The sequence below is a fragment of the Protopterus annectens genome, chromosome 3.part1 (assembly GCF_019279795.1).
Source record: "Protopterus annectens isolate FY-2018-M chromosome 3.part1, PAN1.0, whole genome shotgun sequence".
Classification (NCBI taxonomy): domain Eukaryota; kingdom Metazoa; phylum Chordata; order Ceratodontiformes; family Protopteridae; genus Protopterus; species Protopterus annectens.
Window position 1 is genome coordinate 1,672,253,992 of NC_056732.1, and position 19,815 is coordinate 1,672,273,806.

The 19,815-nt window shown below is 41.6% G+C and overlaps 1 protein-coding gene across 2 annotated transcripts in view; it reads right to left on the reverse strand.

Annotated features, from left to right (window-relative positions):
- MROH1 (maestro heat like repeat family member 1) overlaps positions 1 to 19,815 on the reverse strand; it is a 2,449,684-nt gene that overhangs the window by 2,056,083 nt on the left and 373,786 nt on the right. For both annotated transcript variants that reach the window (XM_044067698.1, XM_044067696.1), the window contains exon 4: positions 19,482 to 19,644. In XM_044067698.1, coding sequence (XP_043923633.1) covers positions 19,482 to 19,644 — 163 coding nt within the window. The remainder of the gene's footprint in view (positions 1 to 19,481; positions 19,645 to 19,815) is intronic.

Consider the following 19,815-nt stretch of genomic DNA (forward strand, 5'->3'; position numbering starts at 1 on the left):
TGTATTACTTTTAACTACATGACTGTAATGTTTTTATATACTATGTTAACACTTTTTTTTACTATAACATGGAGCTTTTCTCCCTGGGCCTCCACTGAAAATGGCCCTTTTTGGCTCAGCTGGACACTGCCAGTAAACAAATAAAAATACATTTCTTTATTTTTAATTGTTGTTTAATAATAAAAATATCTACAGCTGAACTAACAATCTAAATATTTATACAGAAACAAGGGGAATTATCTTTTAATATAATCAAACATTTACATAACCAAGCAACTAAAGATCACATCATATTAACTTTAATTTACTTCTTGATTTAGCATAAAGCCATTGCAAAAACAAAAAAGTATTTTCTTCCTTTATCACTAACTTATACAGCAGTGCTGAAAAAAAACCCAATGTCACATTTAAAATACCTCTATTATACCTTATCTTTATACATAAAGCCTCAAGCAACCAAAGTTTCCACTATGTAATACCGTAACCTCCTCAGTGTTGCTTAGTCACTTTTTCATTCCATTCAGTGTCCTTTTAATCACTAATAATTAGACACTCAACTAGGGTTTATGCTTTACCGTTCTCATACCAATTTCACAGAGTCAGACAGATATTTTTCATCTATTTCTTTATTCAGGAAGACAGCTCAAGTCTAAAATACATCTACTAGAACTGATGTCTAACAGTTCTCCCACTTGCTCACTAATTTCCCTATGCTAACAGTCTTCTTTTAGGACACCAAACACCAGTCTCTAGTTCGACTCCAAGACCTTCATGATTCTCTAGTCAGCTGCTAGTTTTTCTGGTAGTCAAGAATCTTCTTTTGGAATAATGCAGAAGGTTTCAATGGTTAAGCCTCTTTGGGTCTTGTTGTCGGAAAATTGAAAGCGAAACCCCCTTCAGCTTGCTGGCTCACTTTTAGTTGGCTAAACATTTTTATCTCCTCCACAATCTAATCTGCATCTAAAAATGTCTTTGCTTCTCCAGGAAAAAAATATTTTGAAGACAGCTAGATATAGCAATGTGCATCTCACACCTGCTTCTCAACATCAAGACTGCTGGAACAGATTTGTTTTCTTCAGTCTGCTGTCCAGCTGATAATCAATTTCCACAAATAAGATGTCCCCAGTTTTTAATACCTTTCCTTTATGCAACAGTTTTGTCAAGAGCAGCTCTTTCTGTTGGTATAACTGAATCTTAACTAACAGAGGTCTCATCTACCTTCTGATGGCCAGATGTGGAGAATTACATGACCTCTCACTTGACAAATCTTGCTAAGCCAGATGTACAGACATTATTTCCTTCAAATCCATTTTTGCAGTTTTCTTAACTCATATGAATAGCTATCTTAATTTGATGTTTTCCATCCTTTTGACATATGACTGTAAAATAAAATGAGCCATTGGAGGAATATGCAAACATATCCTATTGCATCTGACTACTTGTATGCCCTCTAAATCACTGGGCTCCATCCCCTGCACTAAAGCTGCAACATGAACAGTTTTTTGGTGAACAAATAACACGTTTCTCTTTTCTGATTCATTAGTATTAATCTATGAACCTAGGATGTCAGCAAAGAAAAAACTAGAAGTAAAAATCAATCAGTCCGCAGATTATTATTAGCCAATATCCAAACAGTGACTTAAGGGGAGAATCAAACCCTGTGTACCTTGTGTTTGTGAGGTAAACTTCTTAGCCACTGTGCCAAATCCAACCAATGTAATTACTAGCCAGTAAATGAATTTTAATCAAACTGATAACTTTACTAGCTTTAACAATTTCTTAGTTTTTCCAAACCAGGAGAGCTCTAATGAACATATTAAGTTGGCCAGCATCCTGGAAATCCTTAGTACATACCTGCTAAACCCCAAAAGCAAATAAGGTCTCTTGCCTGAGATGTGGTTTCCAGTACAACTTCTAATAAAACTGACATCTATAATGACCGGTGGGGATCTTCTAAGATATACTCTTTTTCACTTGGACAGAAACTTGAGACACTGTATTTACTTCTAATCACTTACAAAAATTAAACAAATGTTATAATGTCTTCTGTCTACAATAAGGTACATCAAGCAATGTACATCATTGAATTAAGATCCATTCAATGATTTGCACTTCTGAGACTGCTCCTACAACAACAGTGCTCGCGCATATTCAAGGGTCTGGAACCTTTTGCCATTTAATTGCCAAGGGAATGCCACTTGTTTCAAGAAAGCATCACCTAAAGTGCCTACTATTACTTGCTGTAAAATCCCCAATGCAAAAGGATGGAATTTCTTCTTTCTTTAAAGACATCAAATAATTTTAAAAAGGTGCACAAAGGCTCCATAAAGAACCAAAAGTTTAAGGCTAAGAACGAGTAGAAGAATAGAAACAGGTTTAGAAGGGTTGGGAGGGTGGCCTAATGGTTAAGGTGTGGGACAAAAAGAGAATGTGTCACTGCTGGACTGAGTCATGCTGTGATTGTATTGCCCTAATGACAAAGGGGTCCAATGCAAAGCTAAAGGTGTCGAAAACCTACAAAAGCACTCAACCACATATCACCTACGGGATTACAAGGGAAGAGAAGATTTAATTTTCTCAGTATTTATTTGTAGGATGCCAAAGACCACAGTTTATGTTTTAATAATATTAATTATGGCTGATGTAGTCGATGTACTCAATTCTAGATGGTGTTTTGTTGTAGAGTTGGCTGGAGATGACACTTTGTCTGAGATTTGCAGCACTATACGTTCATAGGTGTAGGTACTAATCTGAAAGGATCTTAAACCTAGCCCTATATTCCTATGGCAATCACAGTCCCTCACATTTTGCAATATGAATCTCCAAAGACAGGTTGCATAAGTATATGTTGAGTACCTGCACATTTTCCCAAGCCATCAGTGCCACTGGTGTTAAACAAGGAGTGAATTTGTGGTTACCCATTCATTTATCCAAGTTGCGTTTGAAGAGAGTAAGAGAAGTGCCCTGTTTAATGCAGGGGGGAAGCTGGTTCCACAGAAGTGGTATTCTCTGTGATATATTACCAACCATATTGGATATGCCTCTCAGATACTCATATTTCTACAATCTACCTTAACAACCAAACTGGAACAAACTGATAACACAACTCGTTTTGCCAGCAATCAACCATACAAATCCCATCACTGCCTCACTTTAAAATAACTTCAATGGCTTGAGTTCCCCTAACTTCTTTCCAAACTACAGTTCACTCACACCTTACTAAACAAACCCTCAGCCTGTCAATCTCTCTCCTCTCTCATATCTCTTACATCCCCTCTCAAACTCTAAGCAGCTCTAATCAACACCTCCTTAATATTAATAAAACCAACAAAAACACTGGTAAACTTCTATATAAAGCACAGTGTCCCATGCCTGGAACAATGTCCTACCAAATATTTGTGTATCATCAAATGTACAACTCACTTTGGAAATGAACTTGCCTTCTTAATACTAGATTTCTGCCCATGCCAGGACCCTACTTAATCCCCCCAATACCTCTTTCTATTTAAACTCTCTCAACCTTCTACTACCCATCCTCTCTGTTAACAGCAACACTAGCTTGTATTTCACTACCACTCTAGATAAGTTATTCTGTAATTTTACGACCTACTAGCATGAATTTAAGTCTGATTTTTTCTCTCTTTCTCTAATATATTGCTGTTCATTCAGCATTTTTTATTTTTATTTCATCTTTGTACACACTTTTCATGCAACTTCCGTTATTGTAAATATTGTGCAACAATATAACTATGGAAGTTTTCTTGCTTTATGAATATATAATAAAGCTACACAATTTTCTTGTTTTCTGAATTTATGCATGTTTAATGTTCTTGTATTTTTCTGAAGCTTTTCTCATCAAGTCTCCACTGAAGATGGGCCTTTGGCTCAGCTGGATCAACAAGGTTAACAAAGGAACAAATAAATAATAAAACTTCTATAATATGTTCTGTTAATCTTGCAAAATAAACAGAGATCCCCTGTGCAAGTGGTTTATCAGTCCACTCTACTTCCAAATGTCTAACAGGTCAAACAGAACAGGGTCTGCTCAGGCTCTAAATATGAGGCAGAGGTTGCCTCTCCGAGGCCTTGAAATGGTCTATACAATTTCATGATTTAGACAGCCAACTGTTTAAGTGAAGAAACACTGTGGTCATTCTGGTAATGACAAGTGTTAGGACAGACATATACTGAAAGGGGCATTATACTAAATGATAGGCCAAGACTGCCAAGTACAGAGAAAAGTACGATTGTGTAAAATCTTAAAATAATGATAAATATCCTTTTCTCTTCACTGTTGCAGTATTCATTACACTAGTGATCACCTGCCAAGGGTGGCCCGACATCTAGACAGTATATTAAAGTATTTAGGTTGCTTTAAGGTACGCTGTACATCGCACATGTATGCTGCTTACATAACACAGGGCATAAAGCTGATGTACAGGCTGTACCAGCCTCAGAAATGAGAGTCCCAGAAGGAATGCCAGTCCAAGGAATAGAAAAGGTAATCAGTACATATCGAAGAGAAGTGAACTGCGGTGGAGGGAGGGCGTGAATACTGCAACAGTAAAGAGGACATGTACCACTATGGTAAGATTTTACACAACTGTACTATGTCCTTCCATTTCACTGTTGCAGTATTCATTACAACAGGAAGAGTGCCAAAGCTCAGGAAGAAGAGGGAGGAGGAAGGACCAGCACAGCCCTCCAGGAAGCCATGAAGGACGGCCATAGCAAAACCAGCTCTAGCTCAGAAAATTCCATCTAACTTGTAGTAGTTAATAAATGTATGCACAGAAGTCCAGGTAGCTGCCTCAAGAATAGAGTTAGTATCCAACCCCTTGAAAAAAGCACCAGAGGAACCCACAGTTCTAGTAGAATGAGCCTCAACAGAATAAAGGAAGGCTTTTACCTTGAAAGGAACAACAAAAAAACAGCTTTGTAAATCCAAGAAGAAACGGCCTGCTTGGATACATCTAATTCGAAGGACCTAGGATGAATGGAAACAAAGGGCTGATAAGATTTTCTAATAGTCTTAGCCTTATCCAAATTAAAACTGAGTTGTCTATGCACATCCAAAGTGTGCAGCACCTTCTCAATGGCAGATTGTGGAGAAGGGAAAAAAGTGGGCAAATGAACAGACCGATTATGGGACAATTCATTCACCACCTTGGGCATAAAAGAAGGATTAGTACGCAAGGACACTCACTCCTTATAAAGCACCAAAAAAAGTAGGACAAGCCATAAGGGTTTGAAGCTCAGACACCCATCTGACAGAAGTAAGGGTTAACAAAAGCACAGTCTTCCAAGAGCAATGTTGCAAAGAAGCTGAAACTACAGGCTCAAAAGGAGCCAGAGTCAATTTTTTCAAAACAAAATTAAAATCCCAGGGAGGAGGAACAGGCCTCTTGGGAGACCTAATATGAAGGATGCTTTTAAGGAAATGTTTAGCTTAAAATCTAGAAGCTAAAGGAGGAGATAAAGGCAGACAAGCAGAAATAGCGGATAAGTCGGCCTTAAAAGAAGAATAAGCCAAACCAGCATTGAACAATTATCACACAGATAACAGAGAACCAAAGGAAAAGCCACCGAAATTGGATCCAGGTTACAAGAAACACAACAAGTCGAAAACCTCTTCCATTTGGATAAGTAGAATTTCCTAGTACTGGGTTTCCTGGCCTCATGGAGGACCCTAAGGACGTCCTCAGAAGAAAGGACTTTGATTCCACATAGACACCTATCACCCACAGTGTCAGTTGAAGAGTGGACAAGTGGGGATGGATGAGGGATTCCTTGTTTTGTGAGAGCAGGTCCACCCTGTGAGAGTTAACTTGTGATGATTGCCCTTAGCTAAATGCAGAAGAGGGAACTAATGCTGTCTCAGCCAAAAGGTAGTCACCAACAAGATTTTGTGGACATTCTGTTGAATTCTGAACAGGACTTTTGGAATGGGGGGAAGGGGAGGGGAAAGCATAAAGAAACTTTTCCTTCCAAAAGAGAGAGAGAGAGAGAGAGTCCACTTTCCAAACTAGAGGACCTGGGACTCTGGCATAAGTTTTCTGTTGATGGGAGAGGCAAAAAGTTCCATTTGAGGAGTATCCCACTGGTGGACAATGTTCAGAAACACATCTCTGTGAAGCATCCATTTGTGGGATTGAGTTAAGGACCTGTTCAAAGTGTCTGCCACAATATTTTGTCCTGAGGGAATGTAAACTACCTGAAGAATCACTCGATACTGGATAGCAAGGTCCCACACCAGATGTGCTAACTGGCAAACATAAGATCTTCCTCTCCCTCTTTGTTTACGTACTACATCACTGTGGTAATGTCTTGTAAACACCTTGAGAGGTCCCAGGGAGAAGAGGGGATTAAAAGCCTGAAGAGTCAGCAGAAGAGCTCTCATCTCTTTGACACTGATGTACTCTTTCAGTTGAAGAGGCAACCAAACACCCTGCACCTTTAGCCAAATGCTGCTCTCCATTCCACGTCTGAAGAGTCTGTGAACAGCTCTTGAGAGGGAAGAGGGGCGGTGAAAAAGAAGCCCTGGATTTAGAGACAACTACTGAAATCCACCACTGAAACTCCTTCTTGAGAAAAGGCAGAAAAGGAACTACAAATTCTAGGGTATACTGATGCTGAAGCCAAAGTAACGTCAGAAACCACTGAAACTTTCTGATGTGTAGTTTGGCCAGAAAAAGCATAAGAATGGTGAAGGCCATGAACCCCAGAGCGCCCAGAATTTCCCTGGCTGTTATAGAGGTCAGAGGAAGAAGCAAGAGAGAGAGAGTTAAGGCCTTGGGTGGAGGCAGGGATGTCAGCAAAGGCACAATCAGGTTCCTGCACCCCAGAAAAAACATGGTCCTGAGAAGGAGTCAGAAAAGACTTTTTGAAGTTTATTGTGAACACCAGTTTCTGCAGAAGGGAAATAGTAAAATGAAGATTTTGCAACAAGATCTCAGGAGCAGATGCCTGAAACACAAGGTTGTCCAAGTAAGAAAAGCCTTGGATCCCCTGAAACCAGAAAAAAGCAATCACAGGTGTAAGGCATCTGATGAATACCCTTGGGGCAGCAGAAAGGCCAAAGGGCAAAGTAGTGAACTGAAAATGCCAGGAAGCAACAGGGAAATGTAAACATTTCCTGAAAAGGGGATGAATAGGGATATGGAGATAAGCAACTTTGAGATCCAAAGACACCACATAAGCCTGTGGAAGGAAAAGAGGAAACAAGTCGGAAGGGGTAACATTCAAAAAGAGGGCACCTTGAGAAGTGTTTAGATGAGAGAGGTCGAGAACTGGTCTCCAGTTACCCTCCTTCCCGAGCACTAGAAAAATCCTGTAGTAAAACTCACTCCCCCTTTGGGACACAGACACCTCCTGAATAGTACCCTGAGTCTAAAGATCTTGAAGCATCCCTGGAAAGAACAACTGTTCCTGAGGGGGCTGAGGAATGCCCAATAAAAGGGGGAAAGAGACTTCCAGACCATGAAATGTCCCTGGTGAATAACGGACAGAACCCAGGATTCCTGAGTAATCTTCAGCCAAACAGGGAGAGAGAGAGAGAGAGAGAGAGAGACAGGTGAAGAGAAAGAGGAAAGTAGCTGGGAAGAATAGACTGCACCTGGTTTATCAGGAAAAGGAGACTTCTGAGGCACAGAAGTCTGAGTAGCATTTGCAGGAGGAGCCCACGTGCCACTCTTTTTACCCTTAAGAGGGAAAGATTGCCTGCGAACAAAGGCTAGTTTACTGGGGTAATTGCTCTGAAATTTAGAGCACAGCAGAAACAAACAAATGTTTAAGTTCCTGTAAAGACTTGCCTTTATCCTGAAGAGACTTAAATTAGCAGCAGATTCACCAAAGTGTTTATTATCTAGAGGAGCATCAATCTACTTAGCCTTAACATCAGGCAAAGTAATACAACCTCATCACTGACCCAAAAGCAGCAGCCCTAGAGGCAGCATCTGCTATATAATAACTACACTTGATGGAATGCTGAGCCACCTATGAGGAAGTCCCTAACAGGGAAAGAGAAGAAGTTTTACCATCAGTCTGGAAGATCAGAATACCCTGACAAGCCTGGGAGAGGAAAGCCAAATACCTGAACATATGGATCTGCTAAGTACCAGCCCTAAAAGCCCAGGTAGCAGAGGTTTAAACTTTCTTACCCAGCTTTTCCATGGCTCTACTATCTTTATCAGAAGGCAGTAACTTAGGAAAAGGAAGCAATTGAAAAGGTTTGTCAGAAGCTACTAACACTACCGAGAGGTCAGTAGGAGGACACTTGTACAAGTATTTACAGTTCTCAGGCACCTTATAGACCCTATCAGGTTTCTTGGGGGTAGGGGTCTGAGAATCTGGAGCCTTAGACACACTAGAAAAGGCTTCCAGCAAAGCAGCCAAAACAGGAGGGACAGTAGAAGGACTGGTATAATCTATCTGCAGTAGCTCATACCTTTTATAGCTCAGAAACATGAGAACAATCCCATTTAAAGAACTCCATCATCCTTGAGATACTATCACCAAAAGAAATCTCTTCAAAGGGAGTATCAGGACTGGTAGATTCTTCTTCCTCTGATCCATAATCCAAGAGGATTAAGCAAGGGATTCCACATCTGAACCTGCCTCCTCCTCAGAGGAATCCTGTTCTCTGTGTCTCCGGGGGGGGGGGGGGGGGGCTAGAATAGAAACTCTGAGGTTTTTAAAGCAATCAAAGCACTAATATACCCCTGAGTGAAGGACTGCCATTCACTCTGTGGATCCTTAGGGACAGAAAAAATATGTTTTGTTTTCTGCGTTTTCTTTAAGGGGACGTCTGCCTTAAAAAAATTTGGAAGGCTCAGACCACTAACCGCATTGAATAATCATAGCAGGAACTTTTTCTCTGACTAAAATATGGGGAACACACCTAGGCCCCTCAGAGATCATCAGCCACGGTTCCCCCTGAATGTCTGAACTGGACGTCTGCAATGCCTACTCAGACATGCCCAAGGTCAGATCCTGCTGGCCTTTAACCTGGTCACAGCAGAAGAATCCAAAGATAAAGCCGGGTAAACCTCCAATTCATCATTCGCCTTGGGAGGGATGTCTGACAGAGGCTGTACAGCAGAAGATTCCAACCTAGGTTTCTTGGCCTTCTTCCCAGACGGCTGGCCATTAAAGATGGAAGTTCCCTCCACTTTGTCTTTAGCAAGAAGCTTAAGATGCTGACTCTAAAGATAAAGTGCCAAAGAAGAAAGCCTACTCCAAGGGGTCTCAGGAACAAAGGTCTGACAGACAGAACAGAGAGTGTGGTTATGGGAAGCACCAAGGCATACCAGACACTGTTCATGATGGTCTTTATGGGAATCTATCTCCCACACTGGCATTTACCCTGCTTGGATGACATGAAACGCCACAAGCAACATTATTGCAAAAGAAAGATAAAAAAACAAAACCCCAACAGGGCACTTATCTGTAACGGCTTGGTGAACCAGAATGGTGCATTCAGACAGACAATCAAAAGATGGCTTTTGGAGTGGCGGCAAAAAAGTTCAGAGGATGGTAAGGCCGGACGTCTCCTTTATCCCCTATGCTATGCAAGCAGCATACATGTGACATACGGCGCATCCTAAAACAACCTAAAGGCTTTGGTATACTGGCCAGATGTCACGCAGCCTTTGGCAGGGGATCCCTATATGAATACTGCAACAGTGAAATGGAAGGAGATCAATCATGTCCCTAGATCTGGATGACATACCTTTCGGTGGGGGGTCAGGTCAAGATGGTAGATACAAAAAGAGTCCTGCTTGAAGGATATGATTGTACATTTCTTGGTATTTAGTTTCAGTCCATGGTTTTGGCACTGGCTGTTTATTTGGGAGAGACTGTCTTGTATGATCATGGTGCTCTCTTGGGATTTTATGACGGCATCAAGTTTGCCAATCCCTTAATATTAGTTTTGACCTCCAAGAATTGAATGCCAAAGAGAAGTGTCCCAAGGACTGAATCCTAGGGCACTCTACTAGTGACAGGTCTTTTAGAAGAGGCAAAGCAGTCCACCCTTACTTCCTGTGCTCTGCTTGTAAGATAATTTGCTATCCAGTGAGTTACACAGCACTTAACTTTTAGCTGGGATGGTTTATGTAGGACATCCGAGTTTGGGATAGTGCTGAATGCCTTTGCAAGGTCTATGTAGGCAGTGTGCACTGCTTTGCCCTTGCCCATTCCCTCAGTGACCATTTTCAAAGAAGTCAAGCAGTTTAAATAGGCAGGACTTGGCCAGGATTAATCCAAACTGGGTTGGGTCAAGAGTCTTATGTCACTATAACCCTATTTGTTAGTTCCACACTGATCTTATTTCACAGCCTTACAGATGAAACTGGTCAGGCTTATGGGTCTTGCAATTACCTGGGACTGTTGTAACTCCACTTTGTGCACAGAATGACTAATGCAATTCTCCATTCATCAGGCGCAAAGCCTATTTTCAGGCTAATGATGAATAGCTTATGTAGGGAATCTGACAAATCATGTTTCAGGCTAGCCAGTAGGAAATTCAGTACATTATCCAGCCCTGGGACAGTGTTCTTGGCCTTGACGACTTGTTCTTGGAAGACGTCAGGAGGGGAGTAATGTTGGTATTTTACCTGAGAATCATGGAGGGGAGAACACAATGAATTTGGAGCCGAACTTGTCTGTTAGTACATTGGCTAGGTCCTCTGGGTCAGAGTATATATTTACTATTAGCTCTGCGTAGAACTGGATGCTATTTCAGAGATTTCTAACACAGTTGAAGAAATTATCTTTCACCTATGTGGTTATTTTTTATCTCATATCTGTCTTTGGTTGATTAGATCAGTATTCAGAGCTCCTTGTTTAGTTTAGCAAGTTTTGGCTTCTTGCGCATTAGATTTATTTTGTGTTCAGACAGTTATTTCTTTTATTGTACAGACTGAGTTCCACTATATGGCTTTATTTTTGATGTTTGCGTTGTATTTACAGCAAAGGGGGACAGATGCCTATATGCAACTATTTAACTAGGCAGTAAATAATTCTGTATAAGCAATGGGATCCTCACTTTCAGTATTCAGGTTTTAATAGTTTTAGCCTTTTCATAATCTCTGAACACTGATGTACTGGAGGATACTTCTGGCATCAGTCTTAAGTGTGACTGAATCATAATCCAATTTGACCGGGAAGGAGGTTACAATAGGCAGGGGAGCAGAGGAGTTCCAAACTGGTAAAGACCAAGTCCAAGATTTTATCTTCCCTGGTCTACAGAGTTTATTTATGAAGTCCAGAAATTTCTGGCATACATGTTTGAGCATGTATAGGTTTTTCCCAATTGATGGTGGGACAGTTGAAATTCCCAAAATGAATAGTACTTGGCTTAATAAATATGGACTCAAAGTATGGGCCAAGGGGTAAAAGAGGGGTTCTGTAGTTAGCTATAATGCAGAGTTTTGTTTACAGTAAGTTGGATGTGGAAGAGTTCTGTCATTATCTTGTCTAACCAGTCTAGTGAAGAGTATTTTTTTAAAAACTACAGAAAAGTACAGTTTTGTACCTACCATAAATGTAGATGTTCGAAGATCCACATTGCTGCAGTCCTTACTTATGGGTAGTCCGCTGTCCTCGGTCGGCCCGAATACCAAAGTATTAGGCTGACGTCGGTCATGGGCGCTTAGAACTGACATCAGAGCGTCAGGGTATAAAAGCGCATGACCGACGTCATATCCTCAGTCTTTTCTTGCCCCAGATGTCAGAAGGCCCTAAACATAAAGGCCACAGCCAAAAACAGAATACCTCCCAAAAGCCTGCCCCAACAACAACCACCACCCAAACTATATAACCATAACAAACAGCAGTGGGGAAGGAGGGAGGGTAAATTGGACTGCAGCAATGTGGATCTTCGAACATCTACATTTATGGTAGGTACAAAACTGTACTATGTTCTTCATCTCACATTGCTGCAGTCCTTACTTATGGGTAGAATCCCAAAGCAACGGGAATGGGAGGATGGAAACATCATAAAGCATTAGGGGCTGCTAAAATGCCCTGTAATATTGCAGTGGCAAACCCAGCCCTAGATTTAGAATAAAGAGGAAGGTGGTAATGTTTAGAAAAAGTATGTACAGAACTCCAAGTAGCTGCTTCCAAAATATCTTTTGTAGCTACCCCCCTTAGAAAGGCAGTAGAAGTGGCAGTAGCCCTAGTGGAATGAGGTCTAACCCCAGCCGGAACCTCCTTACCATGATGGGAATAACAGAAAGAAATACAACTCCCAATCCATTTAGAAATAGTTTGTTTTGAAACAGGTTTACCCTGAGAACCCAAAGCAAAAGAAACAAACAACTGCTGAGACTGTCTGAACTCCTTGGTTCTGCTCAAGTAATAACGTAACTGCCTGTGAATATCCAAAGTATGCAAAATCTTCTCCCCTTTATTTTGGGGTTTGCATAAAAAGTAGGCAAATGAATAGTTTGATTTAAAGCCACACTAGAAACCACTTTAGGCATAAAGGAAGGATTAGTACGCAAAGATACCCTGTCCTTATGAAAATCAGGAAAGGCTCCACTGCCATAAGGGCCTGTAATTCAGAAACCCTTCTTGCAGAAGTAATGGCCAACAAAAAAGCAGTCTTCCATGACAAATACTTTAATTCGGCAGTAGCTGCAGGTAAAAGGTTGTAGAGTAAGTTTTTCCAACACAAAATTGAGATCCCAAGCAGGAGTAGGAGCTCTACGTGGGGGTCTTATGTTCTTGCCCTCTAAGAAAATGCTTAAACACAGGATGAGAGAATAAAGGAGGATCACAATCATAGTGAGCAGAAATGGCTGCAGCATGAATCTTTATAGAGGAGAAAGACCAACCTTTGTCCAATAACTCAGTAAGATATTGAAGAGAAGCACTTAAATTAGGCTTGGAAACATCAAATGCCTTTGCTTTGCTCCAAATAAAAATCTCCTCCATTTATCCACGTAAACTTTCCTGGTACTAGGCCTTCTGGCCTCCAAAATAACATTCAAAACTTGTTGTGGGAGGTGCGACCCTCCACGGTCTAGAACAGAAGATGCCAGGCTGTTAGATGCAGAGACTGAATCTGGCATTGAGGAAGTGATTGCCCTCCTGAGACAAAAGATGCGGAATCAAAGGTAGAGGCCATGGAGGCTCCTCACTAAACCCCGCAGAAGTGGGTACCAGTGCTGACGAGGCCAAGCCGGTGCTAGCAGAACCATGGCTGGCTTGGCTTGTCTGGCTTCCAAGAGTACCTTGGGAAGAAGAGGCAGAGGTGGAAAGGCATAGACATGAAGATTGCTCCAACTGAATTGGACCCTTCCCTTGTAAGACATTCTTTATGCAAAACAAAGGCACTGTAATTTTATGGATGGTTTATTAGACTCGTTGGTATTGTAATGCCCAACCCTCCTGAAAAAAATTAAAAACCTTTTGGGAGTCTAAAGAGCTTGAAGCATCCCTGGAAAGAACAACGGTTCCTGAGGGGGCTGAGGAATGCCCATAAAAGGGGGAAAGAGACTTCCAGACCATGAAATGCCCCTGGTGGATAATGGATAGAACCCAGGAATCCTGAGTAATCTTCAGCCAAACAGGGAGAGGGAGAGAGAGAGAGAGAGAGAGACAGGTGAAGAGAAAGAGGAAAGTAGCTGGGAAGAATAGACTGCACCTGGTTTATCAAGAAAAGGAGACTTCTGAGGCACAGAAGTCTGAGTAGCCTTTGCAGGAGGAGTCCACGTGCCACTCTTTTTACCCTTAGGAGGGTGAGATTGCCTGCAAACAAAGGCTAGTTTACTGGGGTAACTGCTCTGAAATTTAGAGCACAGCAGAAACAAACAGATGTTTAAGTTCCTGTAAAGACTTGCCTTTATCCTGAAGAGACTTAAATTAGCAGCAGATTCACCAAAGTGTTTATTATTTAGAGGAGCATCAATCTACTTAGCCTTAACATCAGGCAAAGGAATACCACCTCATCACTGACCCAAAAGCAATTATGTCCCTAGATCTGGATGACATATATTTCGGTGGGGGGTCAGGTCAAGATGGTAGATACAGAGAGTCCTGCTTGAAGGATATGATTGTACATTTCTTGGTATTTAGTTTCAGTCCATGGATTTGGCACCAGCTGTTTGTTTGGGAGAGACTGTCTTGTATGATCATGGTGCTCTCTTGGGATTTTATGACGGCACCAAGTTTGCTAATCCCTTAATATAAGTTTTGACCTCCAAGAAGTAAATGCCAAAGAGAAGTGTCCCAAGGATTGAATCCTAGGGCACTCTACTAGTGACAGGTCTTTTAGAAGAGGCACAGCAGTCCACCCTTACTTCCTGTGTTCTGCTTGTAAGACAATTTGCTATCCAATGAGTTACAAAGCACTTAACTTTTAGCTGGGATGGTTTATGTAGGACATCCGAGTTTGGGATAGTGCTGAATGCCTTTGCAAGGTCTATGCAAATGGATCATGCAATCCCAAATAAAACCAAGACCCAATCCTCCAAAGGCAGATGTCCTGTCTGGTGGACCCCTGCCATAAACAAACTATACAACAGAAGGAGGAAGCTACTACATGATACAGCAAAATCCCAAAAAGGGAAGGCATCTCTGATCAGTATTAGCAAAAAACTACTGGCACTCATAAAATAGTCTAAGGCCAGCTTAGAGAGAAAAATTGCACAGGATACTAAGGATAATCACAAGGCTTTCTTTAGTTATGTTGGGAACCTGGGTGGGAATTCCCAGATATGCTCAGAATTAGTCCAAAATGACAAAAAATACACCGAACCCACAGACATTGCCAACATCCTAGCCGACAGCTTCAGCGCAAACTTCTCCCCCCCCCACCAAAAGGGCAAATATCTATCCCAGCAGAGTGCTGCCCCCCTGACATCTCAGGTGCTCAGGTAAGAGCCGCCCTCTCCAAAGCAAAGAACACAGCATCAATGGGACCAGACGGTGTCCCGGGCTGTGTCCTACATGAACTCCAAGAAGAGCTAAACCCAAACATAAAACTACTGTTCAATCTCAGCCTTACTACAGGATATGCACCCAAAGAGTGGCGTACAGCAACAGTGGTCCCTCTCCACAAAGGTGGTGCCTCAACGGACCCTGGAAACTATCGCCCCATAAGCCTAACTAGCTTGGTCTGCAAAGCTATGGAAAGGATCATCATGGACCTCATAAATAAAGATATTGGGGATCTACAGACACTGGATCCTACCCAGTTCAGCTTTGTTAAGGGCAGATCCTGCCTCTTAAACCTGGTTGACTTCTTTTGAAACAGTCACCAAGGCCATTGACGAAGGGAAGGTGATCCACACAGCCTACCTGGACCTCGCAAAAGCCTTTGATACAATACCCCACTCAGGCATTATAGATAAGCTCACCAGCTTAAATATAAACCCCTATGTCGCTAGATGGGTTGCAAACTGGCTCAAGGACAGAACCCACATGGTTAGAATTGCTGGAGCCATGTCAGACTCCAAACCAGTTACAAGTGGTGTCCCACAAGGCTCAGTCCTGGGACCTCTCTTGTTCAGTATATATTTCTCGGGGGAACAGGCCAACACGGAAGGACTGTGGCTGACTAAGTTCGCAGATGACTGCAAACTGGGCGCCATAATCGACTCTCCAGCTGACACAAGCATCCTCCAAAAGGGCCTCATAGAAACAGACAACTGGTGCCAGAGCCATGGCCTCAAGCTAAACGCCAAAAAGTGTATAGTCATCCCCTTTGGCAAAAACAAAGTGCCCACAAATTACCACATAGGTGGTACTCCATTAAGTACAGAAGAAGTAATTAGGGACCTGGGGACCCAAGTTGATGGCAATCTCTCATTTGACAACCACGTGGCCAAAGTGGTTAGAAAAACATTTTAGATAGCCCACCTAATCATGAAGGGATTCACATCTAGATCAGGGGAGGTCATCGTGCCTCTTTACTCATCCCTCATCAGGCCCATAATTGAGCACAATGCCCCTCTTTTGGGATGTACCTTACCAAACACCTGCAGCAACTGGAAAGACCCCAAAAGTACCTCACCAAGAGGATCAAAGGGCTCAAACAGATGCCATATGCTGCCCGGTTAAAGAAACTCCAGCTCTACTCAGTGGCATACCGCCTGCTCAGAGGCGATCTGTGCCTGACGTATAAAGCCATTTCCAACCCAGAATTAAGGGACATGCTGCACCTCAAAAAATCCAAATCCCATCGAGCTACGCGCTCGAGAGACTTGAACCTCAGCACTGAAATAAATAGGACATGCTGGAGGGACAGATTCATAACCCAGAGGCTCCCTTCACTCTGGAATAAAATCCCAGTCCAGGTTAGGCAGAGTCCCTCATTGACTCTCTTCAAGAGGAATCTTGATGAGTGGATGAGAGATCGTAGGTTTACCCCGGGTATCACTTCTGTGTCACTGTTAGACAGAGGCACAGTATACTAACCTCAAAAAAGGGCATAGCAAAATTAATTTAAAATGGGTGGCGAAAGCCAAACATACTCTGGCTAGGCTTATAAATGCCCTAGAGCAGATAGCCTAGTATGAACCTATGAATCTATGTAGGCAGTGTGCACTGCTTTGCCCTTGCCCATTCCCTCAGTGACTATTTTCAAAGAAGTCAAGCAGCTTAAATAGGCAGGACTTGGCCATGATTAATCCAAACTGGGTTGGGTCAAGAGTCTGTTATGTCACCTATAACCCTATTTGTTAGTTCCATATTGATCTTATTTCACAGCCTTACAGATGAAACTGGTCAGGCTTATGGGTCTTGCAATTACCTGGGACTGTTGTAACTCCACTTTGTACGCAGAATGACTGATGTAATTCTCCATTCATCAGACGCAAAGCCTATTTTCAGGCTAATGATGAATAGCTTATGTAGGGAATCTGACAAGTCATGTTTCAGGCTAGCCAGTAGGAAATTCAGTATATTATTCAGCCCTGGGACAGTGTTCTTGGCCTTGACGACTTGTTCTTGGGAGACGTCAGGAGAGGAGTAATGTTGATATTTTATCTGAGAATCATGGAGGGGAGAGCACGATGAATTTGGAGCCGAACTTTTCTGTTAGTACATTGGCTAGGTCCTCTGGGTCACAGTATATACTTACTATTAGCTCTGCGTAGAACTGGATGCTATTTCAGAGATTTCTAACATAGTTGCAGAATTTATCTTTCACCTATGTAGTTCTTTTTTATCTCATATCGGTCTTTGGTTGATTAGATCAGTATTCTGAGCTCCTTATTTAGTTTAGCAAGTGCATTTTTGGCTTCTTGCGCATTAGATTTATTTTGTGTGCAGACAGTTATTTCTTTTATTGTACAGACTGTTTACATTAGAGTTCCACTATATGGCTTTGTTTTTGATGTTTGCATTGTATTTACAGCAAAGGGGGACAGATGCCTCTATGCAACTATTTAACTAGGCAGTAAATAAATTTGCATAAGCAATGGGATCCTCAATTTCAGTATTCAGTTTTAATAGTTTTAGCGTTTTCATAATCTCTGAACACTGATGTATTGGAGGATACTTCTGGCATCAGTCTTATGTGTGACTGAATCATAATCCAATTTGACCGGGAAGGAGGTTACAATAGGCAGGGGAGCAGAGGAGTTCCAAACTGGTAAAGACCAAGTCCAAGATTTTATCTTCCCTGGTCAACAGAGTTTATTTATGAAGTCCAGAAATCTCTGGCATACATGTTTGAGCATGTATAGGTTTTTCCCAATTGATGGTGGGACAGTTGAAATTCCCAAGATGAATAGTACTTAATAAATATGGACTCAAAGTATGGGCCAAGGGGGAAAAGAGGGGTTCTGTAGTTAGCTATAATAGAGAGTTTTGTTTACAGTAAGTTGGATGTGGAAGAGTTCTGTCATTAGCTTGTCTAACCAGTCTAGTGAAGAGTATTTTTTTTAAAAACTACAGAAACTGCTCAGTCTTTAGTGCCTACTACAAATGTGGTGGGACTGTATTACGTTACAGGCACTGAAGGTTTCCACTCGTGGAGTGTTTTCACTGTTCATGAATCAGATCTCTGTGAAGATAAACATATAGACATTTTCCACGTAAGTACTATTTGCAGAGTGTGGAGGTTTTTTTTGTTACATAAGTGACATACAGTATTCTGCTTATAGAATGACATTTAGGTTCTGGAAATGAATATTTTTATGAAAAAGAAGACAGCATGCCCCATAACAGAATCATACGGCACATCAGAGTGATACATACCTTGTTCAGGCAGTATAGACTTGGGGATTGAGTTGCATAGTAGTGGGTGGTTCAGTTATGAGCTCAGTTACGTGTCAGGAGCATGTATAATCTAGTTGACCGATTTTAATTATGCAATACAATTTGGAGAGCGTTGCCATGACATTGAGTGCAAATGGGAGTGCAGGGGAGCAGGAGACCCCTGGAGACTATCTTGGACTTCCAGCACCAACCTGTCACCACCTGTTTTACTTGAACACTTGACAAACTGTGAAAGCCAGAGACCCAGCTCCACAGTGCAGCATGATAATAAAGCCATGACTATGGCCCAGGTAACACCAGTTCAAGTAGAGGCTTGTGTGTTACTGGAACATGGGAAGAGGGGCGGTTTGACAGACTTGCACCATCTTGCCCATCCTGGGGAGGATTGCATGTTCACTCACAACTCCACGTATGGTCTCTGTTGGAGACTGGTGATGTAGGGTGGTTGCTGACTGCAAGGGCAGCAATCAGGCTGACGGCCACATTGCACAACGGGAACTGGATGATTTGCCACAGTGCTCACTAACCCTTGGGACATTAAATACATGTGCAGATGGAAGGGTTAGGACGAGGGGAAAAATATTCTCAGCCACAGTGTGACACTGCTCTAGGATGTCTCAACATCTTCAATGGCTTTGAATATGATCAGAGATCATCCAGGGGAGGGAGGAAGTCAAGCAAGTACTGCTCACACAATCTTGCCTTGGAATGGCTGCCACAACTTGCCAACATACAATGATAAATAATATCCACTCCTCAGAAAGCAAACACAGACAAATAACAGCCAATAAGATCATAAAAATAAATAACTTTACATAATGTAAAGACAGTGTTAATACAGATTAATAAGCAGAGGTAAATAATGCACAAGGAAAAGAACAATCAGTGTACAGACACAGAAATATTCACATGAAGAAGCTAACTTACAGGAGAAAAAATTAGTAAATCTGATCCAAGTAAACTAAAATCTCATTTTCCTAGGAGAGAAAATGATTCCTAGAATAAACATCAAACTACAAGCTGCAAAGCAATAACTCAGTTTTCTTAGACTACTTCTCCAGTGCTGCTTATGTCCGTTTCTATAAATGGCAGTAGAAAATTTGAGATTTGTACATACATTGTGTTAACAAGAAGTTCCTAAAACTCTTGAGATAGGCAATAAAACACCTTTTGCTTTCTAGACTGAGAAACACAGAAGCCAAATATGTTTTAATCAAGTGTAACTTAACCGACGGTGAAAGCCTTACCATTAGCAGTAGACAACTGAGCCATTGTTTGAACAATGAAGAAATGTGGCAAGATCCCTGGCTGGAATTTTGTCAAAATCTCTTCCATGACTTCATTAATGAAACGGACTCCAACAGCAACAAGGACATTACTTGCAGCTTGCTGCCACTCTGGGATCACTTCCTACAATGAAGATTGGGAAAACAAACAGTGAGGGAACAATGGTGACTGCTTGATACAACTAGCAGCTACATGAATCCCAATTAAAAATAGCAAAATGTTCAAGAACAGGATAGTGACAAATATTAAACAGAAAATTACTACTGAGCAATTCACTTAAAATAAGTTGCTATG